This window comes from Dryas octopetala, chromosome 7 (genome assembly GCF_963921425.1).
Source record: "Dryas octopetala chromosome 7, drDryOcto1.1, whole genome shotgun sequence".
NCBI classification, from domain to species: Eukaryota; Viridiplantae; Streptophyta; class Magnoliopsida; order Rosales; family Rosaceae; genus Dryas; species Dryas octopetala.
The window spans coordinates 9,947,984-9,969,025 of NC_141372.1; the positions used below are offsets into that span (position 1 = coordinate 9,947,984).

The 21,042-nt window shown below is 34.8% G+C and overlaps 2 protein-coding genes and 3 pseudogenes across 3 annotated transcripts; all 5 read right to left on the bottom strand.

Moving 5' to 3' along the window:
* Nucleotides 1–940: 940 nt before the first annotated feature.
* On the bottom strand, nucleotides 941–2,498 carry LOC147279502 ((R)-mandelonitrile beta-glucosyltransferase-like; annotated as a pseudogene). The gene is made up of 2 exons (XR_015123637.1): nucleotides 1,984–2,498; nucleotides 941–1,893 (listed from the first exon to the last, which is right to left on the bottom strand). The product of XR_015123637.1 is annotated as a (R)-mandelonitrile beta-glucosyltransferase-like (transcript).
* A 778-nt stretch (nucleotides 2,499–3,276) lies between these two features.
* LOC147279503 ((R)-mandelonitrile beta-glucosyltransferase-like) lies at nucleotides 3,277–4,754 on the bottom strand (annotated as a pseudogene).
* A 913-nt stretch (nucleotides 4,755–5,667) lies between these two features.
* On the bottom strand, nucleotides 5,668–7,566 carry LOC147279504 (putative 2-oxoglutarate-dependent dioxygenase AOP1). Its single transcript, XM_086252036.1, has 3 exons — nucleotides 7,190–7,566; nucleotides 6,782–7,103; nucleotides 5,668–5,907 (listed from the first exon to the last, which is right to left on the bottom strand). The coding sequence occupies exons 1-3, from the start codon at nucleotides 7,564–7,566 to the stop codon at nucleotides 5,668–5,670; spliced, it is 939 nt and encodes a 312-aa protein (XP_086108162.1).
* Nucleotides 7,567–8,027: 461 nt separating this feature from the next.
* On the bottom strand, nucleotides 8,028–9,569 carry LOC147279505 ((R)-mandelonitrile beta-glucosyltransferase pseudogene; annotated as a pseudogene).
* A 4,636-nt stretch (nucleotides 9,570–14,205) lies between these two features.
* LOC147279506 (uncharacterized) lies at nucleotides 14,206–19,866 on the bottom strand. Its single transcript, XM_086252038.1, has 12 exons — nucleotides 18,376–19,866; nucleotides 17,639–18,267; nucleotides 17,258–17,545; nucleotides 17,051–17,162; nucleotides 16,386–16,961; nucleotides 16,079–16,129; nucleotides 15,606–15,983; nucleotides 15,293–15,514; nucleotides 15,091–15,183; nucleotides 14,906–15,004; nucleotides 14,332–14,589; nucleotides 14,206–14,274 (listed from the first exon to the last, which is right to left on the bottom strand). Exons 1-12 carry the CDS (start codon nucleotides 19,864–19,866, stop codon nucleotides 14,206–14,208), a joined length of 4,266 nt encoding a protein of 1,421 aa, XP_086108164.1.
* Between the last annotated feature and the right edge of the window lie 1,176 nt (nucleotides 19,867–21,042).

The window sequence follows — 21,042 nt, forward strand, 5'->3', positions numbered from 1 at the left end:
GGCGCGAGCTAGCCCTTAGTGCCATGACGGTCGAGATGTGGAAACAAAGTAAGACCCGACATTTGAGAATGGAATGCCGGCGTCATAAGAACCTATCGATCGGGCGAGTGTCTTGGCTGAGAACCTTGACACAAGGAAGCAATCGTATAGTCGCTACGAACGAGACTCGAGATGAGTAGTTCTTGCTGGCAAACCTCGAGAAAGTAACGAATGGGTTTATATCTTGAAAAGAATAAAGGGAAAGGATGGCTGGCCTTGATTCAGAGGAATCTTGGTGCCGCACGGGCAAATTCCGCTGCGTAAAACAGTGAGCCCGTGATACAAAGCCTCTCAATGACTTCCGGGCTCTGCAGACCAAGAGGAAACATGACATGAAGCCCTTCATGTGCCACAAGTGTGGAAAGCTGCTGGCTTCGAAAGGTAACTGGAGGACCCATAAGAACTGAGAAGAACTGTGGCAACAGCTGGCACTGCATTTATGGTACGGACTTTTGAGTCATTAATATATTATCATGGAGCCATCTGCAATTAATATAATAGACCTCTCTAATCCGCTATCATATTATTGGGAAGTATATTTTTATTAATCTATCAGAAGTTTTTTTTCACAGCAGTTATAATAAATAATTACGTGACTGCATACTGAAAAATAAGAGTGAATTACGTGACTGCATGCTGAAAAATAAGAGTGAGAGACTGAATTGGTGGGACTGCAACTTTGTTGTAACTTGTAACAACGGAGAATCACAGCATCAAAACAACAAGACAAACTTGAAGAATTCGGACATGCCAGATATTGAAAGATTACCACTGCATGGAAATTATTTGAACATTACAGCGATGAAACTCTTGGAACATATACAAATTACAAATACAGGGTACCCTTCATTTAAAAGTACAAAGTAGCAACTAGCTAGATATTAATTTAATTAATCAAATTCTAATTTCTCTGAGAAAGAAGCACCTGATTAACCATTTTGTCCAAATCCAAGAAAGACAAGCCATTAGGAGCAGTAGTGACCTCCTCCGCCAACTTCTTCCATTCCATTGCCTTCTTCTTTATCTCTTTGCCCTCATCTCCTTCCATCAACTTTCTCACAAGCCCCTCTATGTAATCCCTTTTCACATCACCCTCTATCTCCATTCCTATGCCCCATTCTTTGCAACTGTACCTGCAATTGGTAAGTTGGTCAGAATAGAAAGGCCAACAGATCATAGGCTCTCCACCACAAACACTATCAAGGGTAGAGTTCCATCCACAGTGGGTCAAGAACCCTCCAACAGATGGGTAGCTCAGGACTTGTTCTTGCGGACACCAACTTGCCAATAAGCCTCTTCGCTTGGTCTCTTCCACAAACTCTGGTGGAACCACAGCTGATTCCCCTGCAACAAGGTCAGGCCTAATGATCCACAAAAAGGGCTTGTTGCAATTTGCAAGTCCCCAAGCAAACTCAATTAGCTGCTCCGATGTCAAGACTGTGATGCTTCCAAAGTTGACATAAACCACAGAATTGGTTTCTTTAGAGTCAAGCCATTCAATACACTCTTGTTCCTCTGTCCATAGGTTTGACTCAATCCACTTCATCAAATCTTTATTCTCTGCTGGTATTTGACCAAGTTGTAGTTGTAGAGGTCCAATGGAGTAAATATGTGGTAGCAAACTCAAACTCGAAAATGCACCTAGAACCTCATGCTCTAAGGCATCAAATGTGTTCAAAATGATAGCAGAAGCTCTTTGAGCTTGTTGGATGTCGGACACAATAAAATTAAGCATTTGATCATCTGGGTCTGTGGTTCTAATGATGCTGGGGATGTCCTTCAAACGAATACCTCTCATGCCTGGTATCCAATCTATCACAGTGTCCAAATACCCGTTTGTCAAATAACTCTCATCTGCAAAAAAGAAACAACAAAGTCAGTGGTTTCCGAATGACCACTCAGAAATTTGAAGTCATTTCCTTAAAGTGATTGAAACAATTGTACCTTTAAGAGGAAAGAACCCCTTTTGAATGAGAGCGTAATAGTGAAGGTCGGCCACGAAAACACAAGCACTTGTTTTGTGGAAAAGAACGTCAGCAATTCCCAGTTCCTGGGCTGCATCAAGTGTGAAGATCATGCCAATGTCAGAAACTATGCAAGTAACGACAGAGGAATTCGGCGAAGAATTGAGCTTGGAGAGAAGGTCTCTGAAGGGTGGTAAGCAGTTTTTCCTTGTAGAATTGCATAGGGATACTATGTCTTGTGTGGCATTGGCATCACTTGGAGAGAGGCCATCGGGAATGGTTTCGAATTGGAAGGTGGGGAGGCCATCAAGGGAGTTGGGACCTCGGGACTTAAGCAGGCGTTTATGGTTGAACTCTGTGTTGACAAAGGTTATGTGAAAGCCTTTGTAATGGAGGAGTTTGGCTAATTTCATTCAGCATTGGGTTTATGTGACCTTGCGCTGGGAATGGTATGCAAACTACATGTGGCTTCTTTGTCAGGGCACTGGAATCCATTGTTACTTCTCTCTCTCTCTTTTTCTTTCTTCTCAAAAAAAAATTTTGGCCATTGTCTTTCGTCTCAAATTAATCATAGACAAAGCTAAAGAAAATGGGGTGTTCTGTGAAAGACAAGTCCCTATCAGTTTTAAAGTACTATTGGGTCAAAGTGTTTTCCAACATTATCTTCATAAATGTACAGGACACATAAAGTTTACATATTAGCAGTCCCATTATAATCTCTAGCTATCAGACTTTCAATGAGAACGATTGACTCCCTAATCAGAATTAGTGGGCTGTAATCTAGGAGTTAAGGTAAGCCTGCTGTTAGCTATACATGGTTTTTAAGTCCATCCTCCACGTCATTGAATATAGGATGAGGTTGAATAGAGGATGAGGTTCCCTCAAGTTCAAATCTACAGAAGCTAGCTAAGCTTGCAGTCAGCCATGAATGAAATATCCCATTTGGTTAGAAGGATAGCTGCTGGTGTTTACCTGGGGTAGCCTTTGGGTTCTGCTGCTTCTGATTAACTTGTTGCTTTGTGCTTTGGATCTGTAGGCTTGTAACTTGGTTGTTCCTGTTGGTGTGAGGTAATTAGTTGACTGTTGTCTGGCTTCGGGGTATTGTCAATTCTTTTTTGTTTGTTGCTTTGGGTTTTCTGCTTTTTCTTTCTTATTGGTTTCTGCTTTGGGCTTGCTTACGGTTCAAATTCCAGTTTGCTATTATTGGAATGCCTAATGAGAATGTGACTTGACATAAGAATGAAGTTGCTCCAATTAATACAAGTAATCAACTCTAATTTCTTGGAGATTGAAGCACCTGGTTAACCATTTTGTCCAAATCCAAAACAGAGAACCCATTCGGACCAGTAGTAGCCTCCTCTGCCAACTTCTTCCACTCCATGGCTTTCTTCCTCATCTTCTTTCTCTCCTCTCCCTCCATTAACTTCCTCACAAGCCCCTCTATGTGATTTCTCTTAACATCACCCTCTATCTCCATGCCTATGGCCCACTCTTTTCAACAGAACCTACAATTGGTCTGTTGGTCAGCATTGAAGGGCCAACAAATCATGGGCACTCCACCACAACCACTTTCAATGGTAGAGTTCCACCCACTGTGGGTCAAGAACCCTCCAATTGCTTGGTGGCTCAGAACAAGTTCTTGAGGGCACCAACTTGCCAATAGACCTCTTTCCTTGGTCTCTTCCACAAACTCTGGTGGAAGTACCACAGCTGATTCTAATTCCCCTGCTTCCACTAGGTTAGGCCTAATGAGCCACAAAAAGGTCTGGTTGCTGTGTGCAAGCCCCCAAGCAAACTCAATCAGCTGCTCGGATGTCATGACTGTGAGGCTTCCAAAGTTGACATAAAACACAGAATTAGGTTCTTTAGAGTCAAGCCATCCAAGACACTCTGCCTCTTCTGTCCATAGGTTTGATCCAATCAACTTCAAATCGTTATCTATTGGGATTTGAGTAAGTTGTAGGTGTAGAGGTCCAATGGAGTAAATGGGTGGTAGCAAATGTGAAAGTGCACCCAAAACTTCATGCTCTAATGCATGGAAGGTGTTCAAAATGATAGCAGAAGCTCTTTGAGCTCGTTCTGTATCCAATCTATTACAGAATCCAAATACCCGTTTGTCAAATAACTAGCATCTGCAAATCAAAGAAAATAAATAGTACAGTCAGTTGTTTCCAAATGAAGACTCAGAAATTTGATGTCATTTCCTCATTTTGATTGATTAATACAATAGTACCTTTAAGAGGAATGAGGCCCTTTTCAATGAGAGGCCGATACTGAAGGTACCCCATGAAGCCACAAGCACTTGTAGTCCAGAAAAGAAGTTGGGGAAGCCTCAGTTCTTTGGCTACATCAAGAGCAAAGTGCATGATACCATCAGAAACTACGCAGCTCACAGGAGGAACATCCCGCGAAGAATTGAGTTTGGACACAAGGTCTCTGAAGGGTGCCAAGCAGGTCTTCCTTGTGGATTCGCATACCGAAGGCATGTGTTGGGTGGCAATATGGGCATGATCATCAGCTGGAAGGAGGCCATCAGGAATGGTTTTGAATCTAAAAGTGGGGAGGCCATTGAGGGAGTTGGGGCCTTGGGATTTCAGCAGGCGCTTGTGGATGAACTCTGTGTTCACAAAGGTTATGTGGAAGCCTTTCAGCCTTGGCTAATTTCAGCATTGGGTTTATGTGACCTTGAGTTGGGAATGGTACGCAAACTGCATGTGGCTTAATCTCTGATGTCAAGGCATTGGAACCCATTAATTCAGAAATTGCTAATACTGTGTGGGGAAGACAAGTCTGATTTACAAGTTTTATAATCATCCCCAATGGCCACTTTTGAAAAGATTTTCATAATGTGAGCCACTTAACCCGTATATATAGATTCCCATATAATACAGGTGCTTTTTCTTTTATGTGGGATACGAGAATCTTTCAAGGGCTCAGATTTAACTGAGACAAAAAGAAGGATTTTAAGACCCCAATTACGATTAGAGGAGCAAAATTGGATAAGAGAAGCAGAAAAACAAGCACAGTTTTTGCAGCATCATCAAGACATCAACATCTTTTTTCTGACGATTTGTGTTATCTTTTGGAAGTCTATTTAGGTAGTTCATGTATTTCCCATAACACTTAAATCTGTCTTCCAGATTCTTTTTTGACATTATATGTAAGATCCTTATAGAATAGTCACTTGAGGGGATGTATATTAAAGGAGAGTAATCAGCTCTCAATTAAGTGGGCTTCTTCTTGGAGAAATAATAATTACTTTTCCACTTTTTTTTAAGCTTTTCTTTGAACAGATTGTGGTTGCCCATATCTTTAAGGAACCAATATTCATAGGGTCAAGCAGCAAGCATTAAAATCCTCTTTAGTTTGTTTCCTGATTTTAATTAATGTTTGAGAAATGGCGTGGAACTGATATATCCATCCCCAACATTAATAGAGTGAATATTATATATACAGCCTAGCAAACCCTTAAAATCTCAAATATAATAAGAAACCATGTATAATGACATCAAAACAATAGTTAAGATCGAAAACATGCATGCGTAACGTTTTTATTAATTGGGAAAAAAAGCAAAGAAAATATATTCCAGCTATATTATATTGTTATATTCTGAAATCATTATACAAATCCTACTTCTTTATTGATTCCCAAAAAAATAAAAAATCAAATGCCAAAATATGCCTTGACGGTAAGGGATGATCCAGAAGTGCCGATGAGTTGTGCTTTAAGATATTCTGACTGATCAAGTGGCTTATATCTTAAGGGATTGTCCTTGTCCACAAGCTCCTTCGGTATGTATGTTACCCCTTTTTTGAGTGAAGCAAGCCCGAATGAATATCTAACCTTAGTTTCCTTCACAACGACTCTATGTCTACAAGACCGTATTCTATCATTGCTCCAAACCTAGTATGAAAAATAAAATAAAATTTGGAATTACACTAGAACTACAAACAAAAAAATAAAGAACTAATTAATTAATGATATATATCTCATAGTATGGATAAACATTGGTTGGACAAAAAAGTTCTTTCAAAATTTTTAGTGATTAAAAATAAGGAGATTTAGAGTTTAGTCCATTTTTTAAGTCTTTCTTAGACTAAGACCGGTAGTGATTTAGAGTTTTTAATCAAGTCCTTTTATTTTTCTTCTTTGACGGCTTTATGTTAGGGTTTAGGGTTTATGTTAAAACCTAATATACAGCCTCTATAAAGCCCACTCTACACCTTAGGAGGAGAAATGCCCTTCAAATCGAGAGAAAACTTTATTATGAATTAAAAGAATTTTCTTACAAATTAAAAGAACTTTATTATGAATTTAAAAAAATTTCTTATAAATTTTAAAACACCCCCGGTCTCAATCTAAAAACTATTTTTCTAAAGAATCCAAACCTAATTATCTCTTAAAAACATCTGTGTTTTATTAGAACGAGAGATTGGAATTTTGGAACTCTTCCATAAAGTGGACAAAAATATTATTAGACAATAGCTAATTGGTAATTGTTGAAAAATACGTTATTTATACTATAGATAATCACCTCAATTGGATGCCGATGGATTAATATTGGTTTCACATGAATTTCATCATCAAGCTAGAAAATTGATTTTTCATCTATTAAATGAAAGAGTAGTGTGGGCTTATAACTACGTGGAATTTTCAAAGTTGCAACTCACTTATATTACGTATGCATGTGAGAGATGTGATATATACATATATTAGTGGTGAATGCAGTACAAATATATATAGTTATATTAAATGAAAATTTATGGCATATACATACCTGAAACACATCACTTGCTAGGAATATGAAAGATGAAGGAGGAAGATCAACACATATCCATTGATCATCCTTTGTCTTTATCTCCAAACCATTGACATGATTTTGACAGAGAATGGTGGAAAAGTTCTTGTCCGTATGACTAGCTAGGCTCACATCGCTTTCACCTTTCTTCGGTTCTTTGTATTTAGTAAATTTCATGGAGTAAAAACTCGATTGAATGTGATCATCATGATACTTCTCTACACCATAGTTCTCGAATACCATTCTCGTCACAACTTCATTTAGTTCTGCCAACACTTTCATATACATATTAACACTGTCACTGGCTCAACAAAAAAAACAACAACAATTAAAATTAGACAACAATTAAAATGAACAATCCAAAAACATATGTTTTGAAAAGTATACCGAAACTGATGGTTTCCGTTGGGCCAAAAAATATGTGAGAATCTCTGAAGTTCTTCTGGGTTTGAAACATTATCGAGGAACATGGATTCATGGGCAAGATTCTTAGTGAAATAGCCAGGGAAAGGCTTGTCTTGGTAAGCATGTTGGGCTTTGATTTCGGTGGGGAAATCAAACATCTCGCTCAATGTACCAAACAAAGTGTTGTGAAGCTCCAAAGACACTCTGTTTGACAGGATTGCAATGAAACAACCAAACTCTTCAAGTGCATGGCAAACTTCTCTGCGAGCGGAGAGCCAAGAACTTGTCCCTGGATTCGAGCAGTCCTCTGATTTGGAGAAATCTACCAACGGAATTTTGGTCACTGTTTGGGTGCTCATGGTGTTCTTTTTCTGCTCACAAGCTAAGGAAAAGATGGAGAAAGAATTGTAGGAGAAGAGAGATCTCGCAAGGTGTTAAATGCTATGGAAAAGGTGGTGCATGCTAGCCATCTGTTTAGTGGTGGGCGCATGTATTACATGTATGAATTCTAGTCTTCTAGTTGAACCATAGGATACTCATCTCAATTCTTTACTAATCTTATCTCATATTTTCATGTCCTTTATTTGGTTATATGATACAGTTTGCAATAGTAAAAAGAAACGAAAAATCCATGTGCTTTATTTGATTATTTGACATGGCCTGTTTTAATCATTAGACCACATTTTACAATAGAAAATTGTAGGACCGCAAGCTACATTGGTTTGATACATAGATGGGAATCCACTTCACCCTTAATACAATCATTAATCAAAATCCTAAATATCCACTTCACTCTTAATGCAGTCAATTAATCAAAATTCTAAATTCTGGGAGACAGAAGCACCTTGTCAACCATTTTGTCCAAATCCAGAAAAGACAGCCCATTAGGACCAGTCACTGCCTCCTTTGCCAACTTCTTCCATTCAATGGCTTTCTTCCTCATTTCTTTGCCCTCCTCTCCTTCCATCAACTTTCTCACAAGCCCCTCTATGTAATCCCTTTTCACATCACCCTCTATCTCCATGCCTATGCCCCACTCTTTGTAACAGTACCTGCAATTGGTCTGTTGCTCAGCAAAGAAAGGCCAACAAATCATAGGTACCCCACCACAAACACTTTCAAGGGTAGAGTTCCACCCACTGTGAGTCAAGAACCCTCCAATAGAAGGGTGGCTCAGGACTTGTTCTTGAGGACACCAACTTGCCAATAGACCCCTTCCCTTGGTCTCTTCCACAAACTCTGGTGGAACCACTGCTGAATCCCCTGCAACAAGGTCAGGCCTAATGACCCACAAAAAGGTCTGGTTGCTGTGTGCAAGTCCCCAAGCAAACTCAACCAGCTGCTCGGATGTCATCACTGTGATGCTTCCAAAGTTGACATAAACCACTGAATTGGGTTCTTTAGAGTCAAGCCATTCAAGACACTCTGGTTCCTCTGTCCATAGGTTTGACCCAATCGACTTCAAATCGTTATCTGCCGGGAGCTGATTAACTTGTAGATGTAGGGGTCCAATGGAGTAAATGGGTGGTAGCAAACTCAAAAGTCCATCTAAAACTTCATGTTCCAAGTCATGGAAGGTGTTCAAAATAATAGCAGAAGCTCTTTGAGCTCGTTTGGTCTCAGACACAACAAAATCCAGCATAATGTCATCTGGGTCTGTGGTCCTAATGAAGCTGGGGATGTCCTTCAAACGAATACCTCCCATGCCTGGTATCCAATCTACCTCAGTTTCCAAATACCCGTTTGTCAAATAACTCTCATCTGCAAATCAAAGAAAATAGAATAGTATTATTAGTGAAAGAAACATTCTTATCAAAATGTTTAATAAGTACAAGTTATTCATATGCATAAAAATAAATAAATAAATTTATTCATAAATTACAAATTAAATAAGTCTTTGACTTCCTAAATCACCTCTCAGAAGCTTGAAGTCATTTCCTCAAATACATTACAAACAACATGCATGCAGTTTATCAACGTCTAGTAGAGCAAGTCAACTAGCAAATGGAAATTATCCGGCAACAAAAATTCCACATCAAACCTCATCACCCAAGCACGAGGGACAGCTCTTTACCCACCTAAGCCAAAGCGATTAGAGCCAAACAATCAAGTTTCAAAGCCTTTTTAGATAAAAGTAGTGAATTAAAGCGTATCATAATAAATGAATTGAATAAAAAAAATTTAAATCGTAGATGAAATCAGAGAAATGATATACTAGGTTTTTAGGGTTCTAAAATTGGGGCAAAACTTTGTTAAGAGATGAACGTATGTTTTGATGGGTTTTTTAAAGATACATTGATTTTAACTACTAAATTTTAATAATTTTTTAGTTTAGGTATTAAAATTAGAAATAATTACTCATAACTACATATTTGCTATGGTTTTTAACTTGTAATACCACTATTATTAATATATAATAATTAGGTTAGTTTTATTAACAATTAGGTTAGTTTGACTGCATGTGCTTTAGTTGACTGCAGCTGAGTGGGCTGCTTACCAGCTGGCGTGTGTTAAGTGATGCAGTTTTACAATTTTACCCTTATGACAGTTTTTAGTTATTTTTAACTTATCTGTGCCCTTTCCCCGATTATGTTTAGGTTCTTGATTTTTTTTGTTTAGTTCAGTTTCTGAAACTGCAGTTATCTGCAAATTTTTGCATTTTTCTGCAGTTTCTAGAACTGCAGTTTTTTGCAATTTCTGAAACTGCAATTGAACTGAAACTGCATAAAAAACTGTAGTTTATGCAGTTTACAGTGAACTGAAACTGCAGTTTCTGGAATTACAAGTGAACTTTCTGCAGTTTCTAAAACTGCAAGTGAACTGAAACTGCAGAAACTGCAATTTATTAGAGTTGAAACTGCAGTTTATTGGAGTTGCTGACTTGCAGTTTCAGTTTATTGGTGTTTTGGCATGTTGCAGCTGGTGAGGACACGGCAGGTATTTTTAATTTTTGTTATCCCTATTTTCGTCAAAACAATGCGCTGACAGAGGGATCCAGTGGATGTGGTGTCCGCAAAGGAATAATAGAATTGTGGTAGTTGGCCCGCAAAGAAAGAAAGGGGTTTTGGGTGGTTTTGGTTAATAAATTTAGGTGCTAATACCTGTATGTTAACGGACCCTTAAAATTAAATACCATTTTAGATTAGATACTAGTTAAAAAATCAAACAAAATAATAAAGTAAAAGGTATTAAAATTTACAAATATTACATCACATGCCACTACAATAAAAAAATAAAAATAATATTACATCACAAATATTATATTAATTTATACTATATTGTATTAAAAAAAAATCAATCAAGTCACAACTTAAGTGTGACTGTCTTGGTAAATTGAAAAAGACAACTCACACTATACTATATATTATTTTGAGTAAAAGTATTGTTTTGACATCTATTTATATTATATTGTAGTATAATTTCTCTAAAAAATATTCAATTAAGTCACAACTTAACTGTAACTGTCTCACAACTTAGATGTGATTGTCGTACAGTCACAACTAAATGTCAAGTTAAGACTACATTAACAAATTTTCAAGATAATATAAAAGCCTCAAGGACAATTTTGTCAAAACTTTATAAATTTTAACTAACATTCATCATATGTGGGCCAAAGAATAAAAATGTCAAATGGAAAATGCTCAAATCAAAGGGGCCAACATATTTGTGACCTAATCTAAAAAACTACATTTAAATTTGGTAGTTCAATTGAAATATTATATGGTATTCATGATATACCAAAAAATTATTGAAATTTGATATTTAATCCTAATTTTCTATATATGCTATTTATGGAACATTAATATATTACTGCATCACATTAAAAAATCCAAAAATATATTATTATAATTGTTATTAGTCATAATATATTATTGACGAACAATTATAAAAGTGTTAGAAGCACACAAAAACTACTCAAATGCTTAATTAAATTGTGGATCAGATCGACATAAATGTACTCTCTTTGTCTCTACCTACATGATATTGAAGGGTATAATAACACTTAATTATAAATTAATATGTCTATATGTATATAGAGTCTTTTTCCAAGCAAGACGTCTGTTTTTTAATTAAAGAATATACGTATAGATTTTATGGCTTTTTTTGACCATTTGATTTTATTTTTGATAGAGTTTAATATTTGACGGTATAAATCATTCATCGAGACATAGTCTTTTGTTTTAAGATCCATTGATTTTAACTACTAAATTTCAATAACTTTTTAGTTTAGGTACCAAAATTAAATAGCATTTTAGATTAGGTACTAGTTGAAAAGTCAAATAAATTAACAAAGTAAAAGGTATTAGAATTTACAAATATTACATCACATGTCATTACAATAAAAAAAATAAAAATAATATTACATTAATTTATACTATATTGTATTAAAAAAAAAAATCAATTCAGTCACAACGTAACTGTGACTATTTTGGTAAATGAAAGAGACAACTCACACCACTATACTATATATTATTTTGAGTAAAAGTATTGTTTTGACCTCTATTTATACTATATTGTAGTATAATTTCTCTAAAAAAAATTCAATTAATCACAACTTAACTGTGACTTTCTCATAACTTAAATGTGACTGTCGTTCAGTCACAACTAAATTTGAAGTTGTGAGTGTCGTACAGTCACAACTAAATGTGAAGTTGAGACTACATTAGCAAATTTTCAAGATAATATAAAAGCCTTAAGGACAATTTTGTCAAAACCTTTTAAATTTTAACTAACACTCATCGTATGTGGGCCAAAGGATAAAAATGTCAAATAGAAAAGGCTCAAATCAAATAGGTCAACGTATTTATGACCTAATCTAAAAAATTACATTTAAATTTGGTAGTTCAATTGAAATATTATATAGTCTTCATGATATATCAAAAAATTATTGAGATTTGGTATTTAATCCTCATTTTCTAGTTTTTTAATGAAGAAATTACAAATGTGGTCTACTTATTTTACAAATAGTATAAATTAATGTAATATTTGTGATATAATATTATTTTTATTTTTTTATCGTAATAGCATGTAATGTAATATTTGTAAATTTTAATACCTTTTACTTTATTATTTTGTTTAATTTTTTAACTAGTATTTAATCTAAAATACCATTTAATTTTGATACATAAATTAAAAAATTATTAAAATTTAATAATTAAAATCAACGTGCCTTAGCATATATAACAAACAATCATGTAAGTAATTATTACTTTAATATAATTATTGGATGCAAGATTCTCAACGTAATCAAATAATTTGATTGGACGGAGCCAAGTATATTATTTCGGAGGGATATAAATACCATTTTGTTTCGTTCTTAAAAATTATTTTAGTATTTATGTCACTACAAGAAAAGTACTCATTTGCAGCATTCCATAAACGCTGCAAATTATCATTTGCAGCGTTTTCTTAAACGCTGTATATTGAGACGTTGCAAAAGATACCTTGTTTTTGCAACGTTTATTTCATGTTACTAAGAAATGCTGCAAATGATATTTTATAACATTTTTTCATCGTTGGATATTGACTTTTATAACAGTTGGATAACGTTGCAAAAGTTCCATTTACAACATATTTTTAACGTTGCAAAAGAGGTCTTACATCCCCCACAAATATTATTCATAACATATTTTTAACGTTGCTAAAGATATTAGATTGCAAATGTTGTTATGTATTACTCAACTTGCAACATTGTTTAAATGCTGCGAATATTGGTTTTTTTTTTTTTTTTTACATCCTTATTCTCTTGATTAACCATTATTGTTCAATTAGAAATATTTTAATACACCCACTAACTTCTAAAATGTTCCTCTCAAAGTCATGCATTAATCAAAATAGACATTGAAAAAATTAAATAAAATCAAGTGAATAATAGATCACATTCTTACAATTAATTATAAAATATCACATAGTAAAATAATTACATCATTTCGCCACCTTAGTTTTTAGTGGAAATTACAGAAGAACTTAAATACATTCAACTAGAAGTTAAATATATTCTACATCAGACCAACTATGTAGAACAAAATAAGGTCACCTACTTCTAACATATACCAAATGCATGTGTAGACCACAAAAAGGTCAATATATACATTATCAACTAGAGTCAAAATAATGGTCAAAATGGAGTTGCAAAAGACCAAATATGCACAAACTCAAAAAACATATCCTGCATTGGTATAGCTAGACCATGTGTAGAACCAAAAACACTTTAGTTAGACTTTGGACCTAGAGATCACCCCTCTGCATAATAGCCAAAAACTACATTGTTCTAAATTAAGTACTTAATTTAGAACAATGTAGTTTTTGGGCCAAGCAATAGTACTTCCAATTGCATCATCAACCACATTAAACTCTGACGTTGGACGATATAATGGAGCATCTTCTAATACTATAAGTGTCACCCAAACCTTCCAACAATCTGGTCCAAGACAAACATGGTGTACCTTTGAAAGAGGATCTTTTGATGCAACTGTTCCTTCAGCTACAACTTCTCCAGTTCCCATCCATGATAGTAATTTACATCGACCATTTTCCACATTCCTTGCATCTGATATAGTTGGATTCATGTGCTGCAAATAGAGTAATTACAAAGAAAAATAGAATGCGGTCAATTTTCTCCAAGAAGAAGATGTGACCAAATTGAATAAGCATATATATAATGCAAACCTGTGAAGTTTCCTTAGAATGTTGCATGCTATCCTTAGGAGTAGTAGTTTGATCCTATAAAGATTTTAGCATTTGTGTATCAAATTAAAATCACAGTAATACAGATAGTTGTTCTTCAAATCATAAGACAATTGGAATCTTTTACACACCAAATAGACACACACACACACATACAACACCTGTAGAATATCTTCAGAATGCTCCAATGTGTCCTCTGTAGTAGTTTGATCCTAAAAAAAATTAATAAAATGTCATATATATGGTAATTGAACATGAAGTAATCATATATTTTGTTCATCATTTGGTGTCAATTAAAATTGAACCACAGCTCACATCACAGCAAACATGTAAGGGCCTTGGTTGTACATGAATTTAACATTTTTCATGCTAGTGTATTTCTATAATTAGATTAATAGAGTTCATTGCTTTTAGATAAAGAAAAAAAATAAAATTACCTTTTGTCTGCTGCCTTGTTTAATAAACAAGGCTTTCAGCTCATCAAATTGTGATTGAAGATCTTTAATCTTACCCTCAAGACATGCAACATTGGACCTATTATGTGCTTGTAAAGTGAATCTTGTTGATGTCGCTCCAAACCCGAGTGCTCGAACCCGCCCTGGTCGTTCAGCTCCAAATACATGGGTTAGAGCATCGTCCTTGAGAGATTGAGCAGCTTCACTTGCATGTTTTTTGTTATATTCACTCACTTTTTGCTGAATGTAAGCAAATATTTTGCTTAATAGTGTAAGGCTAAAAATTAACAAATTTACTGCTTGTATTTATATTGCTAACTCAAAAGGGACAAACAAATCAACACTTAGATGGAGTGGATAGAAGTTGCAAAAATCAACACCTCATATCCAAACAAATAAAGAACATTGCAGATTCGAAAAACTTTATAATTAAAAAAAAAAAAGCAAACTAACATTAAATAAAAGAATAGACAATGTATAACTGTTAAGAGATTGAAATAAACCATTCCCATAAGGGATTCCAACCCCTTTCGGTCTATTAATTAATGTATATTACCGTTGCATCAGCAAGTGCCTCACTAATTGGCTTTCCTGTTTTCTTTGAATATCCACGAAGCCACACATCAACTCTAGACACTGATCCATTCTCTTCTCTCTTAAGAAACATAGAAATAATTAGTGGATAACTCATTAATTTCAATTTTAGAAGAACTAAAGATTGATAGACAATACAAGTTTTACCATTTCATCTTCTAAACGAGCAAAGCCTTTCCGACCTGTGGTGTGAATGAGAGTCTGGTTTGCCTTCATGTCTTGAAACTTTTTACTCTTTTCCTAAAATAAAAAAAAATAGTAAACATGTAATTAAGAAGGCATCAATCTTTGTTTTACTTAATAAAAAATGTCAACATTTGCATTATTATATATAGAAGAACATGCTAACCTTGAAGGTATCAGACAGTCTCTCTTTGACAAACTTCGCCCAATGTTTTTCGGTAGTGCTTTTGGGTTTCAAGTCCTTGAATGCACCAATATGTCTGGAAAGATCCTCACTTTCAGCTAATTCTCGTATTTTTCGTGTTAGAACAGATTTGTGAGTCCTCCAGCTCCTTCCCATTGACATTAAAACAATTTTTTTATGGCATTCCTCTAACTTGAATTGTTGCTACATTATAAAAGAAAATGATTTATGAAAAAGTTATAATGTAATAAACTTAATAATAGTAAAAAGCAACAGTATGCGTTACAATACTTACCTTAACACAAATCCAAAGTCGTTCTTCTGTTTCATCATCAAGACCATGCCAATTATCTAATGTTATGGGCACCACTTGTCGTGCCAAACAACCAATATAAGAAGATAGCTTATTAGAACTTTTCTTCACAGGTTGACCCAAAGGATTAAATTCAACATTGACAAGTCTTCCATCTTTGGGAGGACCGATAATATCAATCGTTGCAGGGCCCCTGGTCTTTTTTTTCAGTGGAAAGGAATCAGGTATCTCATCTACATTAGGCGCTGAATTATCAGAATCATCACGGATTCTAATTCCACGATTTTCAGTATTATTTCTAAGAGCTGCAACACTAGCATCTTGTTCTTTCCTTGCTCTTTTGTTCCCCTGTTTAGACGACTGTGTAATCATAGATAATGAAATTTAGAGACTTTTATATTATCAAAATTCCAATACTGATAATATGTGCAAATTAACTGTACAGTGGAGTTTACCTCTGGGTTGGTTTTGGACATCTCTGAAAATCTGGTTTCAATTACAAGATCCTGCATACATGCCAATTTAAATAGAGATATACCTTTTTTTTTTCCAATGAACCTCAATAGATGAAGTTTATTAATGAAAAACAATAGGGAAAAAGATAATATGACATTTCAAAGCAAAAGCAACCAATAATTAACAACAAAAAGTGCTTAATCAATAGATGAAATAGTACCCTAAATATAATTTTTTTAATAAAAATCTAGGTTATTACACTAACATTAGAAGTTACACTAAGATTCCATCACGATCCTCCCTTACATACTGGACATCTTCACTAATATAAGTAGACTCAATTGTTTCTTTATCTAGAGTTGCGTATGGAGAAAAATCACTCTCATTGGACATCTCTACATCATGAATGCCTCTAGGTGGTGCTTTTAGTACAACATACCATGATGATGTATCACTTTCCCTAGAATAAAAGACTTGCTTCGCTTGTGGTGCCAAAATAAAAGGATCTTTTTCAAAGGCTGATTTTCCATCAGGGAGGTTAACTAATATAAAACCATCTTCTACCTTGACACCATTTGAAATATTAGCCCAATCACACTTAAACACAGGAACACTAAATTTGTGGTAATCTAGTAAAATGATATCCTTTAGAATCCCATAGTAAGAGATGTTTCCCATAACTTGATTGGGATCTTTTGCACTAGATCTACAAAGAGTGTTAGCTTCAATGGATACACCGCTATTTTGTGTTGACTTCTCAGTATCCTTTGTACGAAAACGGAGTCTGTTAATAATATATCCAGAATAAGACATAGCATAACTTCTAGGTCCATATGCAAGCCAATAAAGTGTGTCACTGATCCCATCTTCTTGGACCTTAATCTGTTTAAGTAAAAATTTAGTTAGAGATCACTAACTAAATGTAAATGCAAAAGGCAGATTGGCAGCAAATTAAAAAAATACTCAACCACCTTATTTGACAACCATTCCCTAAATTGGTCTGTGTGCCTCTTTTCTAATAGGCTTTCATACTTTGGATTTCTAAGTCTGGCATCTTCTTGTTTCAACTCCTCTTTGTGCATTCTAATATATCAAACCAAATAGAAATTAACAAAATTAAAAAAAAAAAAACTTAAGATAATTGTTCCTAAAATAAGGGTTATAGTCATCTAACTTACTCAAAATACGGCTCAACTTCTGCACTATTACGTAACACATAACAATGAGCAATTTCTCTCATATCATCATCCAAAATAATTGGTACCCCAGTAGTGAATGTATGTCCTCCAAATAATATTCTTTCATCATCCCAATCTTCATTGCGATCATGTCGAGTACCAATTATACTTGCTTGTTCCATGTATCCACTACAAAACCTCATACATTCTTCAGCTAGATAACGCTCAGCTATGCACCCTTCGGGTCGTGCACGATTTTTTACATACCCCTTCAATACTTTCATATATCTAGAGAAATGGTGTATGGGATAAAAATTATGTTAGTTAGATTTGAGATAAGTGAATTTTATAAATAAAAATAAAATTCAATAATGATAGTACCTTTCAAATGGGTACATCCAACGATATTGTACTGGACCACACCGTTGAGCTTCCCGTGCTAAGTGAATCGTCAAGTGAATCATAATGTCGAAAAAAGAAGGAGGAAAAAACCTTTCAAACATGCACAAAGTCTCTACAACTTCTGTTTCCATTTCTTCTAATTTATTACCATCAATCACCCTCTGGCACAATTCATTAAAAAATGCAGACAGCCTGAAGATTGCATTCCTTGTCCCATTTGGTAAGAGGCCTCTTATTGCTACTGACAATAGTTGCTGCATTAGAACATGATGATCATGAGATTTAAGGCCCATTATTTTGCATTCCTCTAATGAGATGCAATTCCCAATATTGGATCCATATCCGTCTGGTAACTTTAAAGTATATAACCTCTTAAGAAATGTTTCTTTCTCATTCTTGGAAAGCATGTGCATTGCTGCTGGCAAATACATCCTGCTGCCTCTTTCTACTGGATGCAAAGCATGCCTAATGTTCATCACTTGCAAATCTCTACGAGATTTCAACCCATCTTTTGATTTTCCTTTTATATTCAACAATGTGCTAACAATGCTATCACAAACATTTTTTTCCACATGCATAACATCCAAGTTATGACGCAAGAGTAATCCCTACAAAATTATCAAAAGAAAATAATTGCATCATGGTTTAAATTAACACCCAAAATAAAAACTGATGGTCTAAAATATTAAACAAGTAATATAGTGTTAAACATATACCTCCCAATATGGCAAGTCAAAAAAAATTGACTTTTTTTTCCACATTTGTACCTCTTTTGGGTCTCTCTTCCTTTTCTTCTTTGTTTTCTTTCCCCAATCATTCACAATATCTTTCACTTCTTGTAAGACTTGTTGACTGGTTAATGGTTTAGGCCTTCTTTTAGTTTCTTCATGTCCATCAAACCAACTTTTCTTTTTTCGAAAAGGATGAGTTGCTGCAAGAAACCGTCGGTGATCCATATACACCACCTTCTTACTGTGGAGTAAATATTTTGAGCATGTACCAAGACCACATATAGGACAAGCTGCTTTCCCTTTTGTTGTACATCCAGCTAAGTTTCCATATGCTGGAAAATCATTTATTGTCCACATTAAAATAGCTTTCAATTTGAACATTGCCTTATTGTATGAATCATACATGTCCACCCCGTTGTTCCATAGTTCCTTCAAGTCCTCTATAAGGGGCTCTAAATAAACATCTATATCATTCCCTGGCTGTTTTGGACCTGGAATTAATAGACTCAACATTAAGTTTTCCTTCAACATGCTTAACCCTGGGGGAAGGTTATAAATCACTAGTATCACTGGCCAGCAACTATATCTAGAACTAAGGTCACCGAAAGGGTTAAATCCATCAGTTGCTAGTCCAAGTCTAAGATTGCGTGCTTCCAAACCAAATTCAGGCCATTTCCTATTAATTGTATTCCATGCTGGTGAATCAACTGGATGACGCATCTTTCCGTCTTGACTTTGATTATTAGAATGCCAAGTTAACTGCTGTGCTTTTTCCACTGACTTGAACATCCTCTTAAATCTTGGTATTATAGGAAAGTAGCGTAAAATTTTCACTGGAACTCCCTTTTGAACCTTTTTAGTGCGTTGGTTTAACTTCCATCTTGAAGTGCTGCATTTTGGGCATGTCTCCATATCTTTTTTTTCTTTCCAAAATAAACAACAATCGTTGGAGCATGCATCTATCTTCTCATACCCTAGATCAAATGCTTTCAATAACCTTTTTGTTGAGTAAATCGAATCAGGAAGACTGTTTCCATCAGGCAGCATATCTCGAAATATCTGAAGATATTCTGTAAAACCAATATCAGACAAACCATGTACAGCTTTAAGCTTGTACAAAAGTACAACTGCAGACAGCCTAGTGTACTTTTTACATCCTGTATAAAGGGGAGACTCAGCATCTTCCAACTTTTGCGTGAAATCTTCCTCTGCTCTTTCACCAAATGGTTCTCCATGACGTAAATCTTGATCATACACATCTTTATACATTCTATATGTGTCTGATATATCAACATCTTCACATTCTACATTCATGTGTGGACTTTCCCCATGAAGGACCCATGTAGTATATCTAGGATCCATTCCTTTGATAACCAAGTGTTCATAAACAACATCAGCATGGTGAGAGCGAAGGTTTCGACATTTAGTGCAAGGGCATATGATATTACCAAAATTCCCTGCGCTTGTCTGAGCCATATTGACAAAGTTTCTAGCTGCATCTTGGTATTCTTTAGAACGTCTACACATAAAACTAATCATTATTATTGTTTAAAATTGACTATACTATGTTTTAGTATTTTCTATAACAAAGTAATTGGAAAGACCTTTCAAGATACACCCATGTCTTGTCCATCATATATAAAGCCTGCTCTCACGTGTGCACATATATCCTGATTTGAATATATTGGATCATATTATACCATGTACCAGTTAGCTTAACATAGATATCCATGTACTAATGAAGAAAAGGATGAGAGAATATGCAATTTATACTTTCTAACTATTGGGTTGCTAATATGCAATTTTGTGGTTGAAGCAATTATAAAGAAGCAAGTCTAGTTTAAATAAAATAGTGAGTATAATGTTGCAATGCCATTGTTATATTCAACAATTCAATTAAGGGCTTTCAAATGTTACCTGAGAATGGAATTAGCAATAATGAGTTTTATTAGCTGATTTTGTGCCCTCTGTTTTTTTCCTTCAAAAACCTGTAACAGAAAGGCAATTCCCAATTGACTTATTTCTAAGATATCACATAAAAAAGACAGCAACCAAAATCTATTTGATGCAGACAAGTATACATTCAATATTCACACATGTTTAATAAAAAAAGTACAAGAGAATGCTTGATCAAGACAAAAGTAGCCTCTTTATAAACATATATAGTCAATTTGATAAAACAGCCACAAGTACAAAAAATTATTTGTTATGGTTTTAATCAGTATATATAGATTACTCTATGAATAACAAACATTGTGATACAAGATTTACGAGGGTCTATCAAAAGTCACTCTATGATTAGTAATGAAGGTGCATGAGATAGAATAGTAATAACACTCCAATCACAAGAAAATTGCTATAACCCACAAGCCACCACAGATAGAATAGTAAAAACTTGAATGCCTTCAGGGAAAAATATCTCAAGAGAACATTAAAAATGTCACATTTTTATTTGTACACATCTAATTTCATTCCTCCCAGGCTTCAATCGAGGCTAGATTAATTGCATAATTCATTTAAAAGAGTAATTCACTGTTGTAAATTGTGTGATGTAGCCATACCCAAAAGAAAAGTTTATGGTGTATCATCATATACATCTAAGGCAATGAATCCAGGAGGTAATAGTTTATTGCTGAAAAATAGTATCTTATA

Coding starts and splice junctions, on each gene's coding strand:
- LOC147279504 (XM_086252036.1), bottom strand. CDS start 7,566: ATGAGCACCCAAACAGTGACCAAAATTCCGTTGGTAGATTTCTCCAAA. Junction 7,104..7,189: donor AACGGAAACCATCAGTTTCG/GTATACTTTTCA, acceptor TTGTTGAGCCAG/TGACAGTGTTAATATGTATA. Junction 5,908..6,781: donor TAGCAAGTGATGTGTTTCAG/GTATGTATATGC, acceptor TTTTCATACTAG/GTTTGGAGCAATGATAGAAT.
- LOC147279506 (XM_086252038.1), bottom strand. CDS start 19,866: ATGGCTCAGACAAGCGCAGGGAATTTTGGTAATATCATATGCCCTTGC. Junction 15,515..15,605: donor GACTTTGGATTTGTGTTAAG/GTAAGTATTGTA, acceptor TTTATAATGTAG/CAACAATTCAAGTTAGAGGA. Junction 15,005..15,090: donor CTCGTTTAGAAGATGAAATG/GTAAAACTTGTA, acceptor ATGTTTCTTAAG/AGAGAAGAGAATGGATCAGT.